Source organism: Salvelinus fontinalis, unplaced genomic scaffold (assembly GCF_029448725.1).
Source record: "Salvelinus fontinalis isolate EN_2023a unplaced genomic scaffold, ASM2944872v1 scaffold_0065, whole genome shotgun sequence".
Taxonomy (NCBI): Eukaryota; Metazoa; Chordata; class Actinopteri; order Salmoniformes; family Salmonidae; genus Salvelinus; species Salvelinus fontinalis.
Window position 1 is genome coordinate 291,576 of NW_026600274.1, and position 20,928 is coordinate 312,503.

Consider the following 20,928-nt stretch of genomic DNA (forward strand, 5'->3'; position numbering starts at 1 on the left):
GCTGTGATGCTTCACAAAATAATTGAACCTTCCTATTCTCATAGCTTCTACAGATTGTAAATGTAAAAATGTTTTTTTTTGCTAAAATAATAATTATATTATTGATTGATTGACTGGCTTTTCAAATCACCCAGTATTGCTATCTGCAGCGTTAGTTCTAGGCAAATGTTGCAATTCTTCAGCCATTCCTGAACGAGCTACATATGGACAGTACCAAAATAAATGATCTAATGACTCTGCCTCCTCACAGCAGAATCTGCAGAGCTGGGAAGATTGTATCCCCCATTATATATATTACATTCTATTAGTTGCAAGAATTTTGTACAGTAATTTAAATGGAAAAATGTGAAGTTTTGAATCCGGCGTTGTTTTGCGTATATTCATTAACCATCGAAAATCTCAACTATTTTGCAATTTAAATGGCACAGCTGTCAGTTTTTTGGTCCTTAAATGAAATTGGTATATGTTTTAATTTATCACACTTTTCTTTAACCATTTATGTTCTTTAATACTGGGCCGACATACAAGTTCCTTACTTTTTCCCCTTCTACTTGCCTCTTCCATTTTTGTGGTAATGCTGCAATTAATTGGTTGTAATTTTGGGTAGAGCAGACATTTCCATATGTCTGTGTTAGCTGCATGTGTGACATAACTCCACCAGTCCTATTTATGATATCATTCACTAAAATTATACCTTTTTTTCTTCGATAAATATAGTTTTTTAATCAATTAGTATATTTGAATTTAACCACAATATTTGTTAAAGTATTTGTTCAGCCCTTTCAGGTGGATTAAACTAAAATTGCAACCAACTTTCTAAGGCTTGTTTAAAAAAAGAAAGATATTTTGGAGATGATTTCCTTTTCAAACAACTGAAAGTGAGCAGGTGTAATCTGAATAAAATGAGCAGGTGTAATCTGAATAAAGGGGAAAAGGCCCTTCTTGAACATAGGATGAGACATTCCTACCAATTTACTAGAGAACCAGTTTGGATTTAAGTATAACTTTTGTATGACTGATGCCTTTAGTGAGAGGTATAATGCTTTAATATTTAATAATTTCTGCACTCCGAATTCATATTCATTATATAAATAGGCCCTTTTAATTTTGTCTGGCTTGCCGTTCCAAATAAAATTGAATATTTTTTGTTCATATCATTTAAAAAGCAGGTCACTAGGTGTAGGCAAAACTATAAGCAAATAGGTAAACTGTGCTATGACTAAAGAGTTAATCAGGGTGATGTTTCCACAATCAGCCATCCTATTGGCAGTCGGATGAAGGCCAATGCATCTGAGAGTCTGAAGATAACAAATAGTTCACAACGCGGTTGATTAAATTACAACATTTTATTAAATCAGTAAAAATCTGTGCAATATTTTACATGTAAAACAGCTGCATCTTCTTTATACCTGAATTAACGTTACAAAGAAATAGACTTATTTTTTAGCGATTCTTGTAAAAATAGATAAATTTAACAAAAGAAACAAAAAACAAAATACGCATTCTCTATGGAGAAATCACTTGGTGCTCCTTGGAAAATAAAAACCAACCAAAAAGCAAGGAGAAGGCTTCAGAAGACAACACTACTAAATTCACCTAGGGTTATGCCCCAAACGGAACCCTATTAGCTAGACTAGCAATACATAGAGAATAGGGTGCCATTTGGGACGTATTTCTAGTGTTCATCGGCCCATTGGGCTTATTCCATTTATTTTAGTTCCATGTCACCGACTACCCACTTGACATGTATTTGTGTCTCTCTGTGACGGGGCCTGGTCGCTTCTCTCTGACCTCACTGGGTAGAACCTTCTCCCGGACCACTAACCCTTATGGATTCTAGAGTTAGCATTATGATTGGACATTCTAGAGTGTTCCACACATTCTATGTCCGGCGCTTAAAGACGTCATCAACAACACATTTTACAGTTATTTTGTTCCTCTGCACTTTCTGTAGTATCATCTTTTTTCTCTCCCTTCCCGTCTCTCTCTGGTCCCCAAGGACATCCTATGGTACATGGCTATAAAGCTGCTGTCTCTGTCGTGTTCCCTCCATCCACTAGGAGAGAATTATGAAGCTGTGATTCCTCTGGTCTCCCTCCTCCTCTACTCGTGCCACCTGTCAGGGCCCCCCGTAGTATCCTCCTCTTTCTTCTAGGGGGGGGGTGACAGGAGCCTGTGATTCATCAGCTCTGTTTCCTCTCCCTCGGTTTCTGTTCTACCAGCATTACTTGGCATGACATGCCCCTTCTCCATCAAGAGGCCATATAACTCCTCTCCTCCCCAGTCTTCTCCTCCCTCTCCTCCTCCTCCCTCAGGGCTCCCAGTAAAACCCTCAGCAGTGTATTCTCCTCCCCTGTCAAGAGGCCATATAATTCCTCTCCTCCCCTGTCTCCTCCTCCCCTGTCTCCTCCTCCCCTGTCTCCTCCTCCCCTGTCTCCTCCTCCCCTGTCTCCTCCTCCCCTGTCTCCTCCTCCTCTGTCTCCTCCTCCTCTGTCTCCTCCTCCTCTGTCTCTGTCTCCCTGGCTCTCAGGGCTCCCAGTAAAACCCTCAGCAGTGTATTCTCAGTGAGAAGGTTCTCTGATGCGTCTGCTAGTTCCTGTAGTCTCCTGACCGCCTCCCCTAACTGACGACTCTTCTCCTTGTGTTGCTCCACTAGGCTCAGCCTCTCACGTTGCAGCTCGCCATTCTGGGACTGCAGCAGTGCATTGTGGGTCTCCAGGGCCACGGCGTCGAAGGATAACCGCCGGTTGTCTCGCCATAGCTGGGCCAGTTGGTTGGAGAGGCGCTGGCGTGCACGATGTAATGTCTGGACTTCTCCTTGTAGAGCGCGGAACTCCGCCTTGAGGAGAACGTGAGGCTTAGGGTCTGATCCGTCTGCTTTCATTGGCTGGTGGGCGGAGTCGCAGTGCTTCAGGATGAAGCGTAATAGGGTGAGGAGAGTGATGGGCGTGTCCTCCGGGAACTTGACGGACAGGTGTTTCCTAAGAGACGAAGAGAGTCAGGAAGTAACATAAGACTGGTTAGTTTAACTAAATGAGGCATGAGAGGCTGTGGGATATCTTTCCATATTAGTGAATCAAAGCCAACAGGTCTTGTTTAGAACAAAGAGAACAGGGTATTCAACGACAGGTCTTGTTCAGTACAAAGAGAACAGGGTATTCAACAACAGGTCTTGTTTAGAACAAAGAGAACAGGGTATTCAACAACAGGTCTTGTTTAGAACAAAGAGAACAGGGTATTCAACAACAGGTCTTGTTCAGTACAAAGAGAACAGGGTATTCAACGACAGGTCTTGTTCAGTACAAAGAGAACAGGGTATTCAACAACAGGTCTTGTTTAGAACAAAGAGAACAGGGTATTCAACAACAGGTCTTGTTTAGAACAAAGAGAACAGGGTATTCAACAACAGGTCTTGTTTAGAACAAAGAGAACAGGGTATTCAACAACAGGTCTTGTTCAGTACAAAGAGAACAGGGTATTCAACAACAGGTCTTGTTCAGTACAAAGAGAACAGGGTATTCAACGACAGTCTAAGCAGGTCATGTACATACAGGTATGTGTTCTGTCTCACCTGTGTCTGGGGAAGAGGAGGACAGAGGGGAACTGATCCACCATGAACTCCCACGGCAGGTCGTTACGCGCCACATTCACCCTACACGCAGAGACAGTATGACGTCACATCCTGTTACTACAGGAAGTTTAACAGTTGAATATCACTGGAATGTAAAAAAGCTAAATAAAACAGAAACCAATCAACAACCCAATTCAGCACTACGTCACAGCACTACGTCCCAATTCAGCACTACGTCACAAAATAGAAACAACCCCCCCAACCAGCCAACCAATCAGCCAGCCAGCCAGCTAGTCAGTCAACCGGTCAGCCAGTCAGTCAACCGGTCAGCCAACCAGCCAACCAGTCAGTCAGTCAGTCACCCAATCTGCCTGCCAGCCAGCCCTACCTGGCGATGGTGACGGTGCTGTTTCCATGGAACATTCTAGCCAGCTGGATGATGACGTGGTTTAGAACAGAGCAGTAGCCACACCACTGACTGTAGTAGAACAGCAGCACATCCTGGAGAACACAACACGTCAAATAGTCCTTAGTCTGGACCTAGTGCATTTGATTTCAATTATCAGATTTCTGTTGTTTGAATTTGGCGCCCTGGAGTTTTCACTGGCTATTGTCAAATCGATCCCGTTAACGAGATTTGAGCCAAAAGAAGTTAAAGGTCAAATCAAACCACACGGTTATTATGATGTTAAACCAGTGTGAGGTGGGGTGAGGACCATCCACCCTCTCCTTTCTCCTCCTCCCTCTCCTTTCTCCTCCTCTCTCTCTCCTTTATCCTCCTCTCTCTCTCCTTTATCCTCCTCTCTCTCTCCTTTATCCTCCTCTCTCTCTCTCTCCTTTATCCTCCTCTCTCTCTCTCTCCTTTATCCTCCTCTCTCTCTCTCTCCTTTATCCTCCTCTCTCTCTCTCTCCTTTATCCTCCTCTCTCTCTCTCTCCTTTATCCTCCTCTCTCTCTCTCTCCTTTATCCTCCCCCTCCCTCTCCCTGGCTGTCTCCTCTCTCTCACCCACCCTGTGAGGATCCATAACAGTACTAAGGAAAGAGGAGGTGGTCAGCTCTGAGATGAGGGGTCTCTTCTGGGGCCTCCCCTCCTCCTCCTCTCTCTTCCCCACCAGGCGTCTCTGCAGTGGGCTGTGGGGGGTGCTGAAGTTCCTGATGAACAACTCTGAAGGGGCAAGAAGACACACACACACATGAGTAAAGCTGGCTCCTTTAGTATCTTTCAAATGCTTTGCTTTAGCCTGCCTGGAGTGCCAGATGGGTGGGGTTTGCAGTTTCAGGACTTTTCTATTGGTCCATTTAGCCAGGCAAGCTCAATCAAGCACAGCTGCAGAATTTTAAAATGACTTTAAAATGGTATTTAAACCCAGGTCTGTTTCCAACTAGACAGAGACTCTGGAACAGGAGCTAGTTGACCCAGAGACTCTGTAACAGTAGCTAGTTGACCCAGAGACTCTGTAACAGTAGCTAGTTGACCCAGAGACTCTGTAACAGTAGCTAGTTGACCCAGAGACTCTGTAACAGTAGCTAGTTGACCCAGAGACTCTGTAACAGTAGCTAGTTGACCCAGAGACTCTGTAACAGTAGCTAGTTGACCCAGAGACTCTGTAACAGTAGCTAGTTGACCCAGTAACTCCCCAGAGGCTCTGTAACAGTAGCTAGTTGACACAGTAACTCCCCAGTCTTACCCAGTGACTCTGTAACAGCAGCTAGTTGACCCAGTAACTCCCCAGAGGCTCTGGAACAGCAGCTAGTTGACCCAGTGACTCCCCAGAGACTCTGTAACAGTAGCTAGTTGACCCAGTAACTCCCCAGTGGCTCTGTAACAGTAGCTAGTTGACCCAGTAACTCCCCCGAGGCTCTGTAACAGTAGCTAGTTGACCCAGTAACTCCCCCGAGGCTCTGTAACAGTAGCTAGTTGACCCAGTAACTCCCCAGAGGCTCTGTAACAGTAGCTAGTTGACCCTGTAACTCCCCAGTGACTCTGTAACAGTAGCTAGTTGACCCAGTAACTCCCCAGTGACTCTGTAACAGTAGCTAGTTGACCCAGTAACTCCCCAGAGGCTCTGTAACAGTAGCTAGTTCACCCAGTAACTCCCCAGATGCTCTGTAACAGTAGCTAGTTGACCCAGTAACTCCCGAGAGGCTCTGTAACAGGAGCTAGTTGACCCAGTAACTCCCCAGAGGCTCTGTAACAGGAGCTAGTTGACCCAGTAACTCCCCAGTGACTCTGTAACAGTTGCTAGTTGACCCAGTAACTCCCCAGTGACTCTGTAACAGTAGCTAGTTGACCCAGTAACTCCCCAGTGACTCTGTAACAGTAGCTAGTTGACCCAGTAACTCCCCAGAGGCTCTGTAACAGTAGCTAGTTGACCCAGTAACTCCCCAGTGACTCTGTAACAGTAGCTAGTTGACCCAGTAACTCCCCAGTGACTCTGTAACAGTAGCTAGTTGACCCAGTAACTCCCCAGAGGCTCTGTAACAGTAGCTAGTTGACCCAGTAACTCCCCAGAGGCTCTGTAACAGCAGCTAGTTGACCCAGAGGCTCTGTAACAGTAGCTAGTTGACCCAGTAACTCCCCATAGACTCTGTAACAGGAGCTAGTTGACCCAGTAACTCCCCAGAGACTCTGTAACAGGAGCTAGTTGACCCAGTAACTCCCCAGTCTCACCCAGAGGCTCTGTAACAGTAGCTAGTTGACCCAGTAACTCCCCAGTGACTCTGTAACAGTAGCTAGTTGACCCAGTAACTCCCCAGAGACTCTGTAACAGGAGCTAGTTGACCCAGTAACTCCCCAGAGACTCTGTAACAGTAGCTAGTTGACCCAGTAACTCCCCAGAGACTCTGTAACAGGAGCTAGTTGACCCAGTAACTCACCAGTCGTACCCAGAGGCTCTGTAACAGTAGCTAGTTGACCCAGTAACTCCCCAGTCTCACCCAGAGACTCTGTAACAGTAGCTAGTTGACCCAGCAACTCCCCAGAGACTCTGTAACAGTAGCTAGTTGACCCAGTGACTCCCCAGAGACTCTGTAACAGTAGCTAGTTGACCCAGTAACTCCCCAGTGGCTCTGTAACAGTAGCTAGTTGACCCAGTAACTCCCCAAAGGCTCTGTAACAGTAGCTAGTTGACCCAGTAACTCCCCAAAGGCTCTGTAACAGTAGCTAGTTGACCCAGTAACTCCCCAGAGGCTCTGTAACAGTAGCTAGTTGACCCAGTAACTCCCCAGTGACTCTGTAACAGTAGCTAGTTGACCCAGTAACTCCCCAGTGACTCTGTAACAGTAGCTAGTTGACCCAGTAACTCCCCAGTGACTCTGTAACAGTAGCTAGTTGACCCAGTAACTCCCCAGTCTTACCCAGTGACTCTGTAACAGAAGCTAGTTGACCCAGTAACTCCCCAGTCTTACCCAGTGACTCTGTAACAGTAGCTAGTTGACCCAGTAACTCCCCAGTCTCACCCAGTGACTCTGTAACAGTAGCTAGTTGACCCAGTAACTCCCCAGTCTTACCCAGTGACTCTGTAACAGAAGCTAGTTGACCCAGTAACTCCCCAGTCTTACCCAGTGACTCTGTAACAGTAGCTAGTTGACCCAGTAACTCCCCAGTCTCACCCAGTGACTCTGTAACAGTAGCTAGTTGACCCAGTAACTCCCCAGTCTCACCCAGTGACTCTGGAACAGTAGCTAGTTGACCCAGTAACTCCCCAGTCTCACCCAGTAACTCTGGAACAGTAGCTAGTTGACCCAGTAACTCCCCAGTCTCACCCAGTGACTCTGGAACAGTAGCTAGTTGACCCAGTAACTCCCCAGTCTCACCCAGTGACTCTGGAACAGTAGCTAGTTGACCCAGTAACTCCCCAGTCTCACCCAGTGACTCTGGAACAGTAGCTAGTTGACCCAGTAACTCCCCAGTCTCACCCAGTGACTCTGTAACAGTAGCTAGTTGACCCAGTAACTCCCCAGTCTTACCCAGAGACTCTGTAACAGTAGCTAGTTGACCCAGTAACTCCCCAGTCTTACCCAGAGACTCTGTAACAGTAGCTAGTTGACCCAGTAACTCCCCAGTCTCACCCAGTGACTCTGGAACAGTAGCTAGTTGACCCAGTAACTCCCCAGTCGTACCCAGTGACTCTGTAACAGTAGCTAGTTGACCCAGTAACTCCCCAGTCTCACCCAGTGACTCTGTAACAGTAGCTAGTTGACCCAGTAACTCCCCAGTCTTACCCAGTGACTCTGTAACAGTAGCTAGTTGACCCAGTAACTCCCCAGTCTTACCCAGAGACTCTGTAACAGTAGCTAGTTGACCCAGTAACTCCCCAGTCTCACCCAGTGACTATGGAACAGTAGCTAGTTGACCCAGTAACTCCCCAGTCTCACCCAGTGACTCTGGAACAGTAGCTAGTTGACCCAGTAACTCCCCAGTCTCACCCAGTGACTCTGGAACAGTAGCTAGTTGACCCAGTAACTCCCCAGTCTCACCCAGTGACTCTGTAACAGTAGCTAGTTGACCCAGTAACTCCCCAGTCTTACCCAGAGACTCTGTAACAGTAGCTAGTTGACCCAGTAACTCCCCAGTCTCACCCAGTGACTCTGGAACAGTAGCTAGTTGACCCAGTAACTCCCCAGTCGTACCCAGTGACTCTGTAACAGTAGCTAGTTGACCCAGTAACTCCCCAGTCTCACCCAGTGACTCTGTAACAGTAGCTAGTTGACCCAGTAACTCCCCAGTCTTACCCAGTGACTCTGTAACAGTAGCTAGTTGACCCAGTAACTCCCCAGTCTTACCCAGTGACTCTGTAACAGTAGCTAGTTGACCCAGTAACTCCCCAGTCTTACCCAGTGACTCTGTAACAGTAGCTAGTTGACCCAGTAACTCCCCAGTCTTACCGAGAGACTCTGTAACAGTAGCTAGTTGACCCAGTAACTCCCCAGTCTTACCCAGAGACTCTGTAACAGTAGCTAGTTGACCCAGTAACTCCCCAGTCTCACCCAGTGACTCTGGAACAGTAGCTAGTTGACCCAGTAACTCCCCAGTCTCACCCAGTGACTCTGGAACAGTAGCTAGTTGACCCAGTAACTCCCCAGTCTCACCCAGTGACTCTGGAACAGTAGCTAGTTGACCCAGTAACTCCCCAGTCTTACCCAGAGGCTCTGGAACAGTAGCTAGTTGACCCAGTAACTCCCCAGTCTCACCCAGTGACTCTGGAACAGTAGCTAGTTGACCCAGTAACTCCCCAGTCTCACCCAGTGACTCTGGAACAGTAGCTAGTTGACCCAGTAACTCCCCAGTCTCACCCAGTGACTCTGGAACAGTAGCTAGTTGACCCAGTAACTCCCCAGTCTCACCCAGTGACTCTGGAACAGTAGCTAGTTGACCCAGTAACTCCCCAGTCTCACCCAGTGACTCTGGAACAGTAGCTAGTTGACCCAGTAACTCCCCAGTCTCACCCAGTGACTCTGGAACAGTAGCTAGTTGACCCAGTAACTCCCCAGTCTTACCCAGAGGCTCTGTAACAGTAGCTAGTTGACCCAGTAACTCCCCAGTCTTACCCAGTGACTCTGTAACAGTAGCTAGTTGACCCAGTAACTCCCCAGTCTCACCCAGTGACTCTGGAACAGTAGCTAGTTGACCCAGTAACTCCCCAGTCTTACCCAGTGACTCTGTAACAGTAGCTAGTTGACCCAGTAACTCCCCAGTCTTACCCAGAGGCTCTGTAACAGTAGCTAGTTGACCCAGTAACTCCCCAGTCTTACCCAGAGGCTCTGTAACAGTAGCTAGTTGACCCAGTAACTCCGCAGTCTTACCCAGTGACTCTGTAACAGTAGCTAGTTGACCCAGTAACTCCCCAGTCTTACCAAGTGACTCTGTAACAGTAGCTAGTTGACCCAGTAACTCCCCAGTCTTACCCAGTGACTCTGTAACAGTAGCAGTTCCTCTGTGGTCCAGAACGTAGTTCACCTCATCCTTCAGGTTCACGATGGTCGCAAACGACCGTACGCCATCACCGGTCCCGTTGCCTAGCAACCTTCCTAACTCCCCTAGGCCACCGCCACCCATCTCGTTGTTGCCTAGCGCCCCGAGACGCACCGCCAGCGGCCAGTGGAGGGCGGAGTCCAGGATGTAGAACCTGAGCGTCTTATTTGTCCGACACCTCAGCCCTTTAATCCCGGCCGCTTCCTGGTCCTGGGAGGACGGGGAGGAGTCCTGGGAGGAGGATGGTGAGGGAGTGGGTGTCCCGAACACCTCGTTGTCTAGCCCTAGCCCCTGCTGTGGGGGCAGGGAAACCCCTAGCTGTCCCAGAGTTCTACAACAGGCACTGTAGCGACCTGACGACGGGCTGTAGCTACTCAGGATGTTACTACAGACAACCGTCGTTGCCGTCACAGCAACAGGTAGGCAGCATCGTCTGAGGTAGGACTGGAGCACGGCAGCACCACCTGATGTCTGGGAGGGGAAGGTGCAGAGGGGAGAGCGACCCGGGTTGGACTGGGACTGGTTGAGACAAAGCTCACACACCCTGGAGGTGGAGCCTAGGAGGGGGTGTGGCCTGGGCAGAACCACTGAGAGGCAGCAGAGAGGGGGGGACAGGGGCTGGGAGGGTCCACTGTAGTAGGAGTGGTCAGAGGGGTGGTGGTGGTGAGGGGAGTCGCTACAGGAATGGTAGCGAACCGCGACGTCTGCAATCTAGAAGGGGGAGGGGGTCGAAGAGTTCAATTAACGTGGATATAAAAATTTAGAGATTTAGAAATTCTCATCTTCAGAGATCTAAAGTCATCTAATCTAACTAAATCCATCTAGATAGAACAATTCATAATGATGTTCTTGAGACATGTTTTTTTCTTCATCACATCAAAATATTAAATGTTGTAGTAAAATGTATTTCTTTTTCATTGTAGTAGTGGTTGTTGTAAGGGTCGTCGTTGGTGACTCACCTGCGTCAGCAGCAGGTCGGGGACGAGCCCCAGGGGATTGTGGGGCAGGAAGAGCAGGAGGGCAGGGCCTTTGGTCAGTTCCTGCTCCAGGAGGCGGGACTTAGCGCCAGTCGGCGCCAGCCATTGGAGGACGGTCTCGCGGTGCTCAAAGACCCAGGAACAGATGCCTTCAGAGGTGAAGTTACGCTCCCAACTAGGGAAAATCTGAGGGGGGAGGGAGGAGGCGGGGGAGAGGAGAGAGACGGTGGAGAGACAGGGAGAGAGGGAGGAGAGAGGGAGGAGACGGGGAGGAGAGAGGGAGGAGAGAGGGAGGAGACGGGGAGGAGAGAGGGAGGAGAGACGGTGGAGAGACGGGGGAGAGACGGGGGAGAGACGGGGGAGAGAGGGAGGAGACGGGGAGGAGAGAGGGAGGAGAGAGGGAGGAGAGAGGGAGGAGACGGGGAGGAGAGAGGGAGGAGAGACGGTGGAGAGACGGGGGAGAGACGGGGGAGAGACGGGGGAGAGAGGGAGGAGACGGGGGAGAGAGGGAGGAGACGGGGGAGAGACGGGGGAGAGAGGGAGGAGACGGGGGAGAGACGGGGGAGAGACGGGGGAGAGACGGGGGAGAGAGGGAGGAGACGGGGGAGAGACGGGGGAGAGAGGGAGGAGACGGGGGAGGAGACGGGGGAGGAGACGGGGGAGAGAGGGAGGAGACGGGGGAGAGAGGGAGGAGACGGGGGAGAGAGGGAGGAGACGGGGGAGAGAGGGAGGAGACGGGGGAGAGAGGGAGGAGACGGGGGAGAGAGGGAGGAGACGGGGGAGAGAGGGAGGAGACGGGGGAGAGAGGGAGGAGACGGGGGAGAGAGGGAGGAGACGGGGGAGAGAGGGAGGAGACGGGGGAGAGACGGGGGAGAGAGGGAGGAGACGGGGGAGAGAGGGAGGAGACGGGGGAGAGAGGGAGGAGACGGGGGAGAGAGGGAGGAGACGGGGAGAGAGGGAGGAGACGGGGAGAGAGGGAGGAGACGGGGGAGAGAGGGAGGAGACGGGGAGAGAGGGAGGAGACGGGGGAGAGAGGGAGGAGACGGGGGAGAGAGGGAGGAGACGGGGGAGAGACGGGGGAGAGAGGGAGGAGACGGGGGAGAGAGGGAGGAGACGGGGGAGAGACGGGGGAGAGAGGGAGGAGACGGGGGAGAGAGGGAGGAGACGGGGGAGAGAGGGAGGAGACGGGGGAGAGACGGGGGAGAGAGGGAGGAGACGGGGGAGAGACGGGGGAGAGACGGAGGAGACGGGGGAGAGAGGGAGGAGACGGGGGAGAGACGGGGGAGAGACGGAGGAGACGGGGGAGAGAGGGAGGAGACGGGGGAGAGACGGGGGAGAGAGGGAGGAGACGGTGGAGAGACGGTGGAGAGACGGTGGAGAGAGGGAGGAGACGGTGGAGAGACGGTGGAGAGAGGGAGGAGGCGGTGGAGAGACGGTGGAGAGAGGGAGGAGGCGGTGGAGAGACGGGGGAGAGACGGGGGAGAGACGGGGGAGAGACGGGGGGAGAGACGGGGGAGACGGTGGAGAGACGGGGGAGACGGTGGAGAGACGGGGGAGAGAGGGAGGAGACGGTGGAGAGACGGGGGAGAGAGGGAGGAGACGGTGGAGAGACGGGGGAGAGAGGGAGGAGAGAGGGAGGAGACGGGGGAGAGAGGGAGGAGAGAGGGAGGAGACGGGGGAGAGAGGGAGGAGACGGGGGGGAGACGGGGAGACAGAAAGGTAGAGCTAAACCTCCTTAGGAACAAATGACAGTACCAGGAGTTTTTCCTGAACATTTGACCCGACCAGGAGAAAGTCACTGTTTCACATTAGAGGAAAACAAGACTGCTCTCAGGGCCGGCCTGCTGGTGCTCAGTAGCAGAAGTGACCTTTCCCAGCAGGTTAGGATAATTAACGTGGCATGTTAGGATAATTAATGTTGAGGGTTAGTAGAATTAGGTTAAGAAAAGGTTTAGCTAAAATTGTCCCCGACGCGACTCGAACATATCTATCTACAACCAGGTCTGCCCTGAGAACAGTCTTGGTTTCCACTAATGCGATACTGTGAGAAACTCTGGGCTCTGACAAGTCTGTTTGTCATGTGCTGATGACATCATCACTGAGCAGTGAGTAGTTAGTGTCAGTAGACAGGGTGTGTGTGTGTGTGTGTGTGTTGACTGACCAATGAGGAGTTAAAGTGTCAGTAGACAGGGGTGTGTGTGTGTGTGTTGACTGACCAATGAGGAGTTAAAGTGTCAGTAGACAGGGGTGTGTGTGTGTGTTGACTGACCAATGAGGAGTTGAAGTGTTGGTAGACAGGGGTGTGTGTGTGTGTTGACTGACCAATGAGGAGTTAAAGTGTCAGTAGACAGGGGTGTGTGTGTGTGTGTGTGTTGACTGACCAATGAGGAGTTAAAGTGTCAGTAGACAGGGGTGTGTGTGTGTTGACTGACCAATGAGGAGTTGAAGTGTTGGTAGACAGGGGTGTGTGTGTGTTGACTGACAAATGAGAAGTTGAAGTATCAGTAGACAGGGGTGTGTGTGTGTGTTGACTGACCAATGGGGAGTTAAAGTGTCAGTAGACAGGGGTGTGTGTGTGTGTTGACTGACCAATGAGGAATTGACGTGTCAGTAGACAGGGGTGTGTGTGTGTGTGTGTGTGTGGACTGACCAATGAGGAGTTGAAGTGTCGATGCAGGTAGACGGTCTGGTCATCTCTGACTGAGATGGACTCTGCCACCTGTCTACTGGTCACCACCCCGAAACGCACCGCACCACGGAAGTCTGCAGCGGGGAACAGCAACACACGCTTTCATTCATCCTCATTCATCCTCTATTAATGCAGGTTTGCCACTAATCATTTCTATAGACACAGAACTAGAATGAGTAGAACAGGCCTTGCTATGGGCAGAGCTTCCAAGTCTGGTCTATTCATTCTATTTCAATGGCTATGACTCCAGCAGCAAAACCCAGTGAGTAGCGGTTATGAAAGAGACACTGGATTAGAGGACTTACATTTATCCATCTCCCGTCAAGGAGAGGAAATCCAGAAATGTAATAATTGTAAAATATTGGGACAACATGGATGTTAATGTTTAGGTTACCTCTCTTCGGGGCTTTAGGGAGTTAGCCAGTTAGCATGTAGCGGTTAGCTTACCTCTCTTCAGGGCTTTAGGGAGTTAGCCAGTAGTGGTTAGCTTACCTCTCTTCAGGGCTTTTGGGAGTGAGCATGTGGCAGTTAGCTTACCTCTCATCAGGGCTTTAGGGAGTTAGCCAGTTAGCATGTAGCGGTTAGCTTACTTCTCTTCAGGGCTTTAGGGAGTTAGCATGTAGCGGTTAGCTTACCTCTCTTCAAGGCCTGCAGAGCTGAGGAGAGGTATGTGATGTAGCCGGGAGGCTGAGGAGAAGAGTTGAACTGGAAATAACCCACTACCCCCGGCTGGGAGGCAGGAGAGGAGAACAGACAAGAAACACGTGACTTGGGTTGCAAAAATCCAGTAACTTCCTCAAAATTCAAAGGTTTTCCCAGAAACCTTGGTTAGAGGATTCTGGATTTCCTGTTTATTCCCTCCTGATTCTGTGAATCCTCCAAACAGGATATCTGTTCAACCTGGGCATTATGGGAAAGGTACTGTGACATCACAGGGTCATAGAACAGTAGAAGCAGTCAGCCATGTGATAAGCACTCACTTTTATCTCAGTCATATCTACAGGCTAAACCCTGCTAGCAAAACAAACCAGGCTCTCTGTTGTGAGAGACAGAGGCACTGCAGAAAGGATTAAACAAGAAACTGGCTAAGCAGCTCCTCAACACCCTCCACCATACCGTACACTACACCTGACCCACAGGTACACCACACCTAGCGGACCACTCACAAATGGCACCCGTTTTCCCTATATAGTGTCCTACAGTTAACCATAGTAGCACACGACAAAGGGAACAGGGTTCCATTTGAGATATTGTCACATAGAACTCTGTCTTTCTCTCTAACAACAGAAAATAACACCCAGAGCAAAACACTCATTTCCTCTCATCTCCGTTTCTCTGATCTACCTATATTCTTACTCCCTTCAGCATCAACCCCCCCCATACCTCATGATAAGACAGGAAGTCTTGTAGTGTGGCTCGTGATGGTAGGTAGGTCAGTGGGGTGATGACTCTCAGGATGAACCTCTCTACATAGGAAGCCGTGAACGGACCTTTGTATTCTATAGGGCCAAACCTCCAGAGACAGACAGGGGAGAGTCAGATACAACAGGTTCTATGTATCAGACATGTCAGAGTAGGAGGGCCCATTTAGAGTCAGAATGAAGATTACATGGATAGAGGGGGAATAATACCTTATAAAGTAAACAGAAGATTATCACAACGACAGTAACAACCAAACAAGACACAACATGAATATACTAGATTCTCCCTCTAGATATAAAATGAATAGACTAGATTCTCCCTCTAGATATAAAATGAATAGACTAGATTCTCCCTCTAGATATAAAATGAATAGACTAGATTCTCCCTCTAGATATAAAATGAATAGACTAGATTCTCCCTCTAGAACAGGTGGATGACAGGGTATATATAGAGCAACTAGACTGTATCTCCCTTACCTCTTGTAGAACAGGTGGATGACAGGGTATAGATATAGAGCAACTAGACTGTATCTCCCTTACCTCTTGTAGAACAGGTGGATGACAGGGTATTGGTAGAAGCTCTTCTGTTTCCTGCATTTCCCCTGGCTCCACCAACAGTTCACTGCCACAAACTGCACCTGTACAAACAGTGCAGACAGCAGAGACAGAATAAGACCACAGCACACCACCTGCACAGACAAGGAGTCACATTTATAATCATTTAGTACAGTAACTCTGAGGTGTATTGAGTTGTGCTGTCTACAGTAGAAACAGACTGGCACCCAGCCTATATAGCACCATACTGTAGCTGTGCAATAGACCAGGGGTGTATTCATTTGTTGAAAACCGTTGCTAAAACATTTGGTCTGTTGCAAAACATTTAGCAACAGAAACCGCTTCCTCCAAATGGAAAACATTTTGCAATGAAAACAGGTTTCTACACAACAAATTCAAGAAGGTCCCACCCTGTTTGCTTCCTGAGCAGTAAACGGTTTCCATTGCAAAAGGTTTTGCAACAAGCCAAACGTTTTGCAACGGTCTGTGACTAATGAACACAACCCTGTTCTGAACCATCCCTCAGCACTATAAGCCAGTCCAGAATGTGCAGTTCCCTGCCTGTCTGGCCAGCCCCTGGGCGACCTCTTGGCGAGTGGCGATGGAGTGTGAGCGTGTATTCCTGTGTGTGTGTGTGTGTGTGTGTGTGTGTGTGTGTGTGTGTGTGTGTGTGTGTGTGTGTGTGTGTGTGTGTACCTGTTTGACCAGCCTCCGTGCGACCTCCTGGACCTCGTGGCGAGCGGCGATGGAGTGAGCACACCAGGGAGCGTAGAAGAAGATGACAGACACCTCTGCCGCGCCCCTCAGCCTCTCCACCTGCTCCAGCTGGCCCAGGTACAGGTCCACTACAGGGGCCTCGGCAGAGAAGAACCTCACCGGGGGACGCGCCGACGCAACCACATTCTTAGCCCGGCTAGGAGGGAGAAGAGGGATGCAAGGGGGTGGGTGCCGGAGAGAGGGAGAGAAAGACGCCACCACATTCTTAGCCCGGCTAGGAGGGAGAAGAGGGATGCAAGGGGGTGGGTGTCCGGAGAAAGGGAGAGAAAGACGCTAGGAAGAGACAGGAATGACTTCCATACAAGTCGTTTATCATTTGTCTCGTTTTGAAACAAGCTGTGTGTAACAACATACATTGAGTCTTCTCTAGGCTTTCCTCATTCTAACATGTCAGTCCATCCAGAACCACTCAGTCCAAATGACCATTTAAGTCTCCTAGGACCAGAAGTGATATGAACCCGGGGCTCCTGTAACAGTATAACTTTAAACCGTCCCCTCGCCCCGACACGGGCGCGAACCAGGGACCCTCTGCACACATCAACAACGGTCGCCCACAAAGCATCGTTACCCATCGCTCCACAAAGGCCACGGCCCTTGCAGAGCAAGGGGCAACACTACTAATAGGTTTCAGAGCAAGTGACGTAACTGATTGAAACGCTACTAGCGCGTACCCGCTAACTAGCTAGCCATTTCACATCCGTTACACTCACCCCACTTTCAACCTCCTCCTTTTCCGCAGCAACCAGTGATCCGGGTCAACAGCATCAATGTTACAGTATAACTTTAGTACGTCCCCTCGCCCCGACACGGGCGCGAACCAGGGACCCTCTGCACACATCAACAACAGTCACTCACGAAGCATCGTTACCCATCGCTCCACAAAAGCCGCGGCCCTTGCAGAGCAAGGGGCAACACTACTTCTAGGTTTCAGAGCAAGTGACGTAACTGATTGAAACGCTACTAGCGCGTACCCACTAACTAGCTAGCCATTTCACATCCTTTACACTCCCACGGGAGAAACAATATTTATATCTCCTAGGACCATAAGTATGTCTGACAGCCTGAAGACAGAATCTCTGACAACTGCTAGAAGTACACGGCAGACAGTCAGTCTCTCTATTTATTTTTTTATTTATTTTTATTTTACCGTTATTTTACCAGGTAAGTTGACTGAGAACACGTTCTCATTTGCAGCAACGACCTGGGGAATAGTTACAGGGGAGAGGAGGGGGATGAATGAGCCAATTGTAAACTGGGGATTATTAGGTGACCATGATGGTTTGAGGGCCAGATTGGGAATTTAGCCAGGACACCGGGGTTAACACCCCTACTCTTACGATAAGTGCCATGGGATCTTTAATGACCTCAGAGAGTCAGGACACCCGTTTAACGTCCCATCCGAAAGATGGCACCCTATACAGGACAGTGTCCCCAATCACTGCCCTGGGGCATTGGGATATTTTTTAGACCAGAGGAAAGAGTGCCTCCTACTGGCCCTCCAACACCACTTCCAGCAGCATCTGGTCTCCCATCCAGGGACTGACCAGGACCAACCCTGCTTAGCTTCAGAAGCAAGCCAGCAGTGGTATGCAGGGTGGTATGCTGCTGGCTATGACGACAAGCAGCAGGACATGAGACAGGCGACTGGCAGACAGTCAGTCTCTGATGACAAGCAGCAGGACATGAGACAGGCGACTGGCAGACAGACAGTCTCTGACGACAAGCAGCAGGACATGAGACAGGCGACTGGCAGACAGTCAGTCTCTGACGACAAGCAGTAGGACATGAGACAGGCGACTGGCAGACAGTCAGTCTCTGACGACAAGCAGCAGGACATGAGACAGGCAATACGGACAAACAAAACACAACAATGATGGCCTCCCACTGTAGGCTATGGGTCCAGTGTTTATGAACAGAAAGCCACAAACACAGTGATCTAGCAAGCTGCACTGCAATGTTTAATAGAAAACAGACCCTAAACAGCTGTCTAGATTAGAACGCACACTGAACACGTCACTGTTCAATCTACTACACCACTAGCGACCCAAACAAAGGCGGAAGTTACATGTCTAGGTAGATATCCAACCAATGAGCCTCTGATTTCCACATCAAACACACTGCAGGTGAGTTAGCCTAGACTGTTCTCTACCTATAAAAGTTACCCAGCAGATCCGACCCGCTTACTTACAGCTGCACGAGGATCAGACAGCATTCTTCTGTAGATTAAGCCGGTGAGAGACGTGGATCGGAAAACGTACCTCAATCCAGGGATGAGAAATTAGTTGTATTTCGAAATGTCCCATTATTCCAACTGTTATACCAAGCAGATTGAACGACCGCTTAAAACTAGCATCTTCTCTAATGGGACAATTAGGAGCACAACGCATTTCTAATGCCTGGATTGAGGTACGTTTTCCCGAGCCATATCTCGCACCGACTCCGTGGTGTGTTAATCTACACAGCAATGCTGTTCGACCCTAGTGCAGTTGTAATCAATTTGGTCGGATCTGATGGCTAACCATAACTGTTAGCACACAGGCTGAAGTTGTAACGTTAACCAGCAGTTGGCTGGACAGATAGCTAGATCAGGGGGGTTTACCTCTCCTCGGGGACCCCCAGTTGTTCCATGTATTTGATCTAGTCCAGAGCTAGCACACCTGATTCAACTTGTCAACTAATCATCAAGCCCTTGTGAATCAGGTGAGCTTGTTCAGGGCCACAACAACACTGAAATTCCTGGGGGTTTGTCACTGAAAACCACGGATAACTTACGGTAGATGACCAACCATCACAACGATGTTACCTACCTGCAGGTAAATGTAACGGCCAGTAGTAGCAGGACGCTCAGCAGTATCGCCCCGCAGACAAGCGCTGGTCTCCGGGCCATCAGACTAGACACCTGCCTAAGAGACTGCCGCAGCCACCGAAGCATTACAGGGAACTACCCGGCTGGCCCTCCCATCGGATCTACACGCCCTGGCCGTACAAGGCCATTCAGCTAGCGGGCGGGGAGGTTGTTTGAAGACTTGGCGAGGCGCGGTAGGGTTATTGTAGGTTCCGTAGGTTGCACATTTATCGTGTTTTAGGCAGAGTTTAGTTCAAACACGAACACGCCAACCTTCCTTCCCCACGTAGACTTAGCTACTTCCGCAATGACGCTACTCCACGTCAAGGGAGCGTCGGGAAGTAATCGGTAAAATCTGAAAAGTAGAATCGTTCGAATGCATTGTAGTAGTAGTTCATCAAATAGGCAATCAGAATAAAAGTGTCTTACGGTATGAATTTACTTCATTGCTTATAGTTCTAAATGGATACGTATTGCATCGTAAAAGTAAAGGGTTTGTTTTGTAAGGTTTCGTGTTATGAATTGCTTCGTTATTGTCAGATTGTTTCTCAAACTGCAGAACCGCAGCTGTCATATCTGTGGTATTACTGTCAAAGACCGCTAGTTCTCCACTACAACGCTTTCTCTGAGTGTTCGGCAATGCAGCCGACTTAAGGCGAGACTGACTAATACAAATAATCTTGCATAATAAATACTCGATACTATTTGTAGATCAGTTGGTCACAATTTACACATGATACATCACGGTTTTGATGCAGTCATTAAAAATTAAAAACTTTTATGTAAGTAGGCAAGAACAAATTCTTATTTACAATGACGTGGGACCTGGGAACAGCGGGATAACTGCCTTGTTACAGAAGGAGAGACTTATACCTTGTCAGCGCGGGGATTCGAGCCAACAATCTTTCGGTTACTGGCCCAACGCTCTAACCACTAGGTTACCTGCCGCCCCATGTCCAACACCGCCAATGTGTCCATGACCATGAAAGGTGTATTCAATCACAGGTACCGCCTCCTGGGTGGATGCTGCCCTCAACCCCTGTCCTAAAATCGAAGTACATTCATTCTAACCTTAAACGGGTCGGGGGACTGGCCTAAGATCAGCTTCCGGGGAAACAAATTTCTTTTTAATCGCCTATGGCAGGAGATCCCAAACCTTTTTTGGCCCACGACCCCATATTGATATCTGAAAATTCTCGTGACCAAAACCATGTTAAAAAACAGATGTAATTAACAGCCAATGTTTCGTTTATTTGGGGCTATGGCAGTCAATTGAAAAACATTCTAACAACATTTCTGATTGTCTTCTCAACTCACCACCGCATACTTTAATGTGGGGCTATGACAGTAAATTGCAAATGAGTCTGACATAATGTATATCTCACCACCGCTAATGAGATGGCTGTGGTTGATGCATGTCGTCTCGAAGCTTCTCAGTCAGGATCAACCTGGATCGATATTGTGTTTTGATGCAGAGGAGAGCATTGAATCCAGCTTCACACATATATGAGCTGGCAACGGGTAGCCTATCATACGTTTTATGGTGCTTTCAAGACAACTGGGAACTCGGAAAAATACGAGGTCAAATCAAGACGTCAGTGATCTTCAGGTCGAAAAAGTCGGAGCTCGGAGCCCTAGAAAAATGTTGGAATTCCGAGTTGGATGACCGTTCAAAACGATTTTCCCAGCCGGAGTTCGTTTCTTTCCGAGTTCTCAGTTGTCTTGAACGCACTGAAGTCGGAGATTTCCGAGTTCCCAGTTTTGAGTTCCCAGTTGTTTTGAACGCGTCATTTATGCTCAGAGGGAGAGTGCAGGGTATTTGGATGTGGTTTGATGTACATAGTTTACAATCGAAGTTACCTGCTACAGTATATCTCCAAGTTCTGTGCTCAGCCCTTTTTCAAGCCAGTTGCTCTCAATGTATCATACAATGCGTCCATATGGCAGAGAGAGACACATTGATAACTCGAGTGCAGAGGCCTGCCCGCCGTCCCACCGATAGATGTAGCACCATCTGTGCAAGTGTCCACGATTCGATCCCATATGGAAACTGTTTTTCTTCAATTTCATGCTCGGGAATCGTGAAACATAACAATATGTCCTCGAAAATAGCATCCCC

General features: G+C 49.2%; 1 protein-coding gene across 1 annotated transcript; it reads right to left on the reverse strand.

Moving 5' to 3' along the window:
• Positions 1-1,331: 1,331 nt before the first annotated feature.
• Positions 1,332-19,874, reverse strand: LOC129842767 (thioredoxin domain-containing protein 11-like). Its single transcript, XM_055911407.1, has 13 exons — positions 19,683-19,874; positions 18,772-19,164; positions 15,884-16,100; positions 15,173-15,270; positions 14,595-14,724; positions 13,847-13,940; positions 13,173-13,285; positions 10,505-10,708; positions 9,479-10,256; positions 4,582-4,736; positions 3,960-4,072; positions 3,572-3,652; positions 1,332-2,981 (listed from the first exon to the last, which is right to left on the reverse strand). The coding sequence occupies exons 2-13, from the start codon at positions 18,894-18,896 to the stop codon at positions 2,357-2,359; spliced, it is 2,733 nt and encodes a 910-aa protein (XP_055767382.1). The 5' UTR covers positions 18,897-19,164; positions 19,683-19,874; the 3' UTR covers positions 1,332-2,356.
• Positions 19,875-20,928: the final 1,054 nt, after the last annotated feature.

Excerpts from the sequence above, each read along its gene's own strand:
- LOC129842767 (XM_055911407.1), bottom strand. The coding sequence starts at position 18,896 with ATGCTTCGGTGGCTGCGGCAGTCTCTTAGGCAGGTGTCTAGTCTGATG. Across the intron at positions 14,725-15,172 it reads ATCCACCTGTTCTACAAGAG|GTTTGGCCCTATAGAATACA; the intron begins GTAAGGGAGATA and ends CTGTCTCTGGAG. Across the intron at positions 4,737-9,478 it reads TACTGTTACAGAGTCACTGG|AGTTGTTCATCAGGAACTTC; the intron begins GTAAGACTGGGG and ends TTGCCCCTTCAG.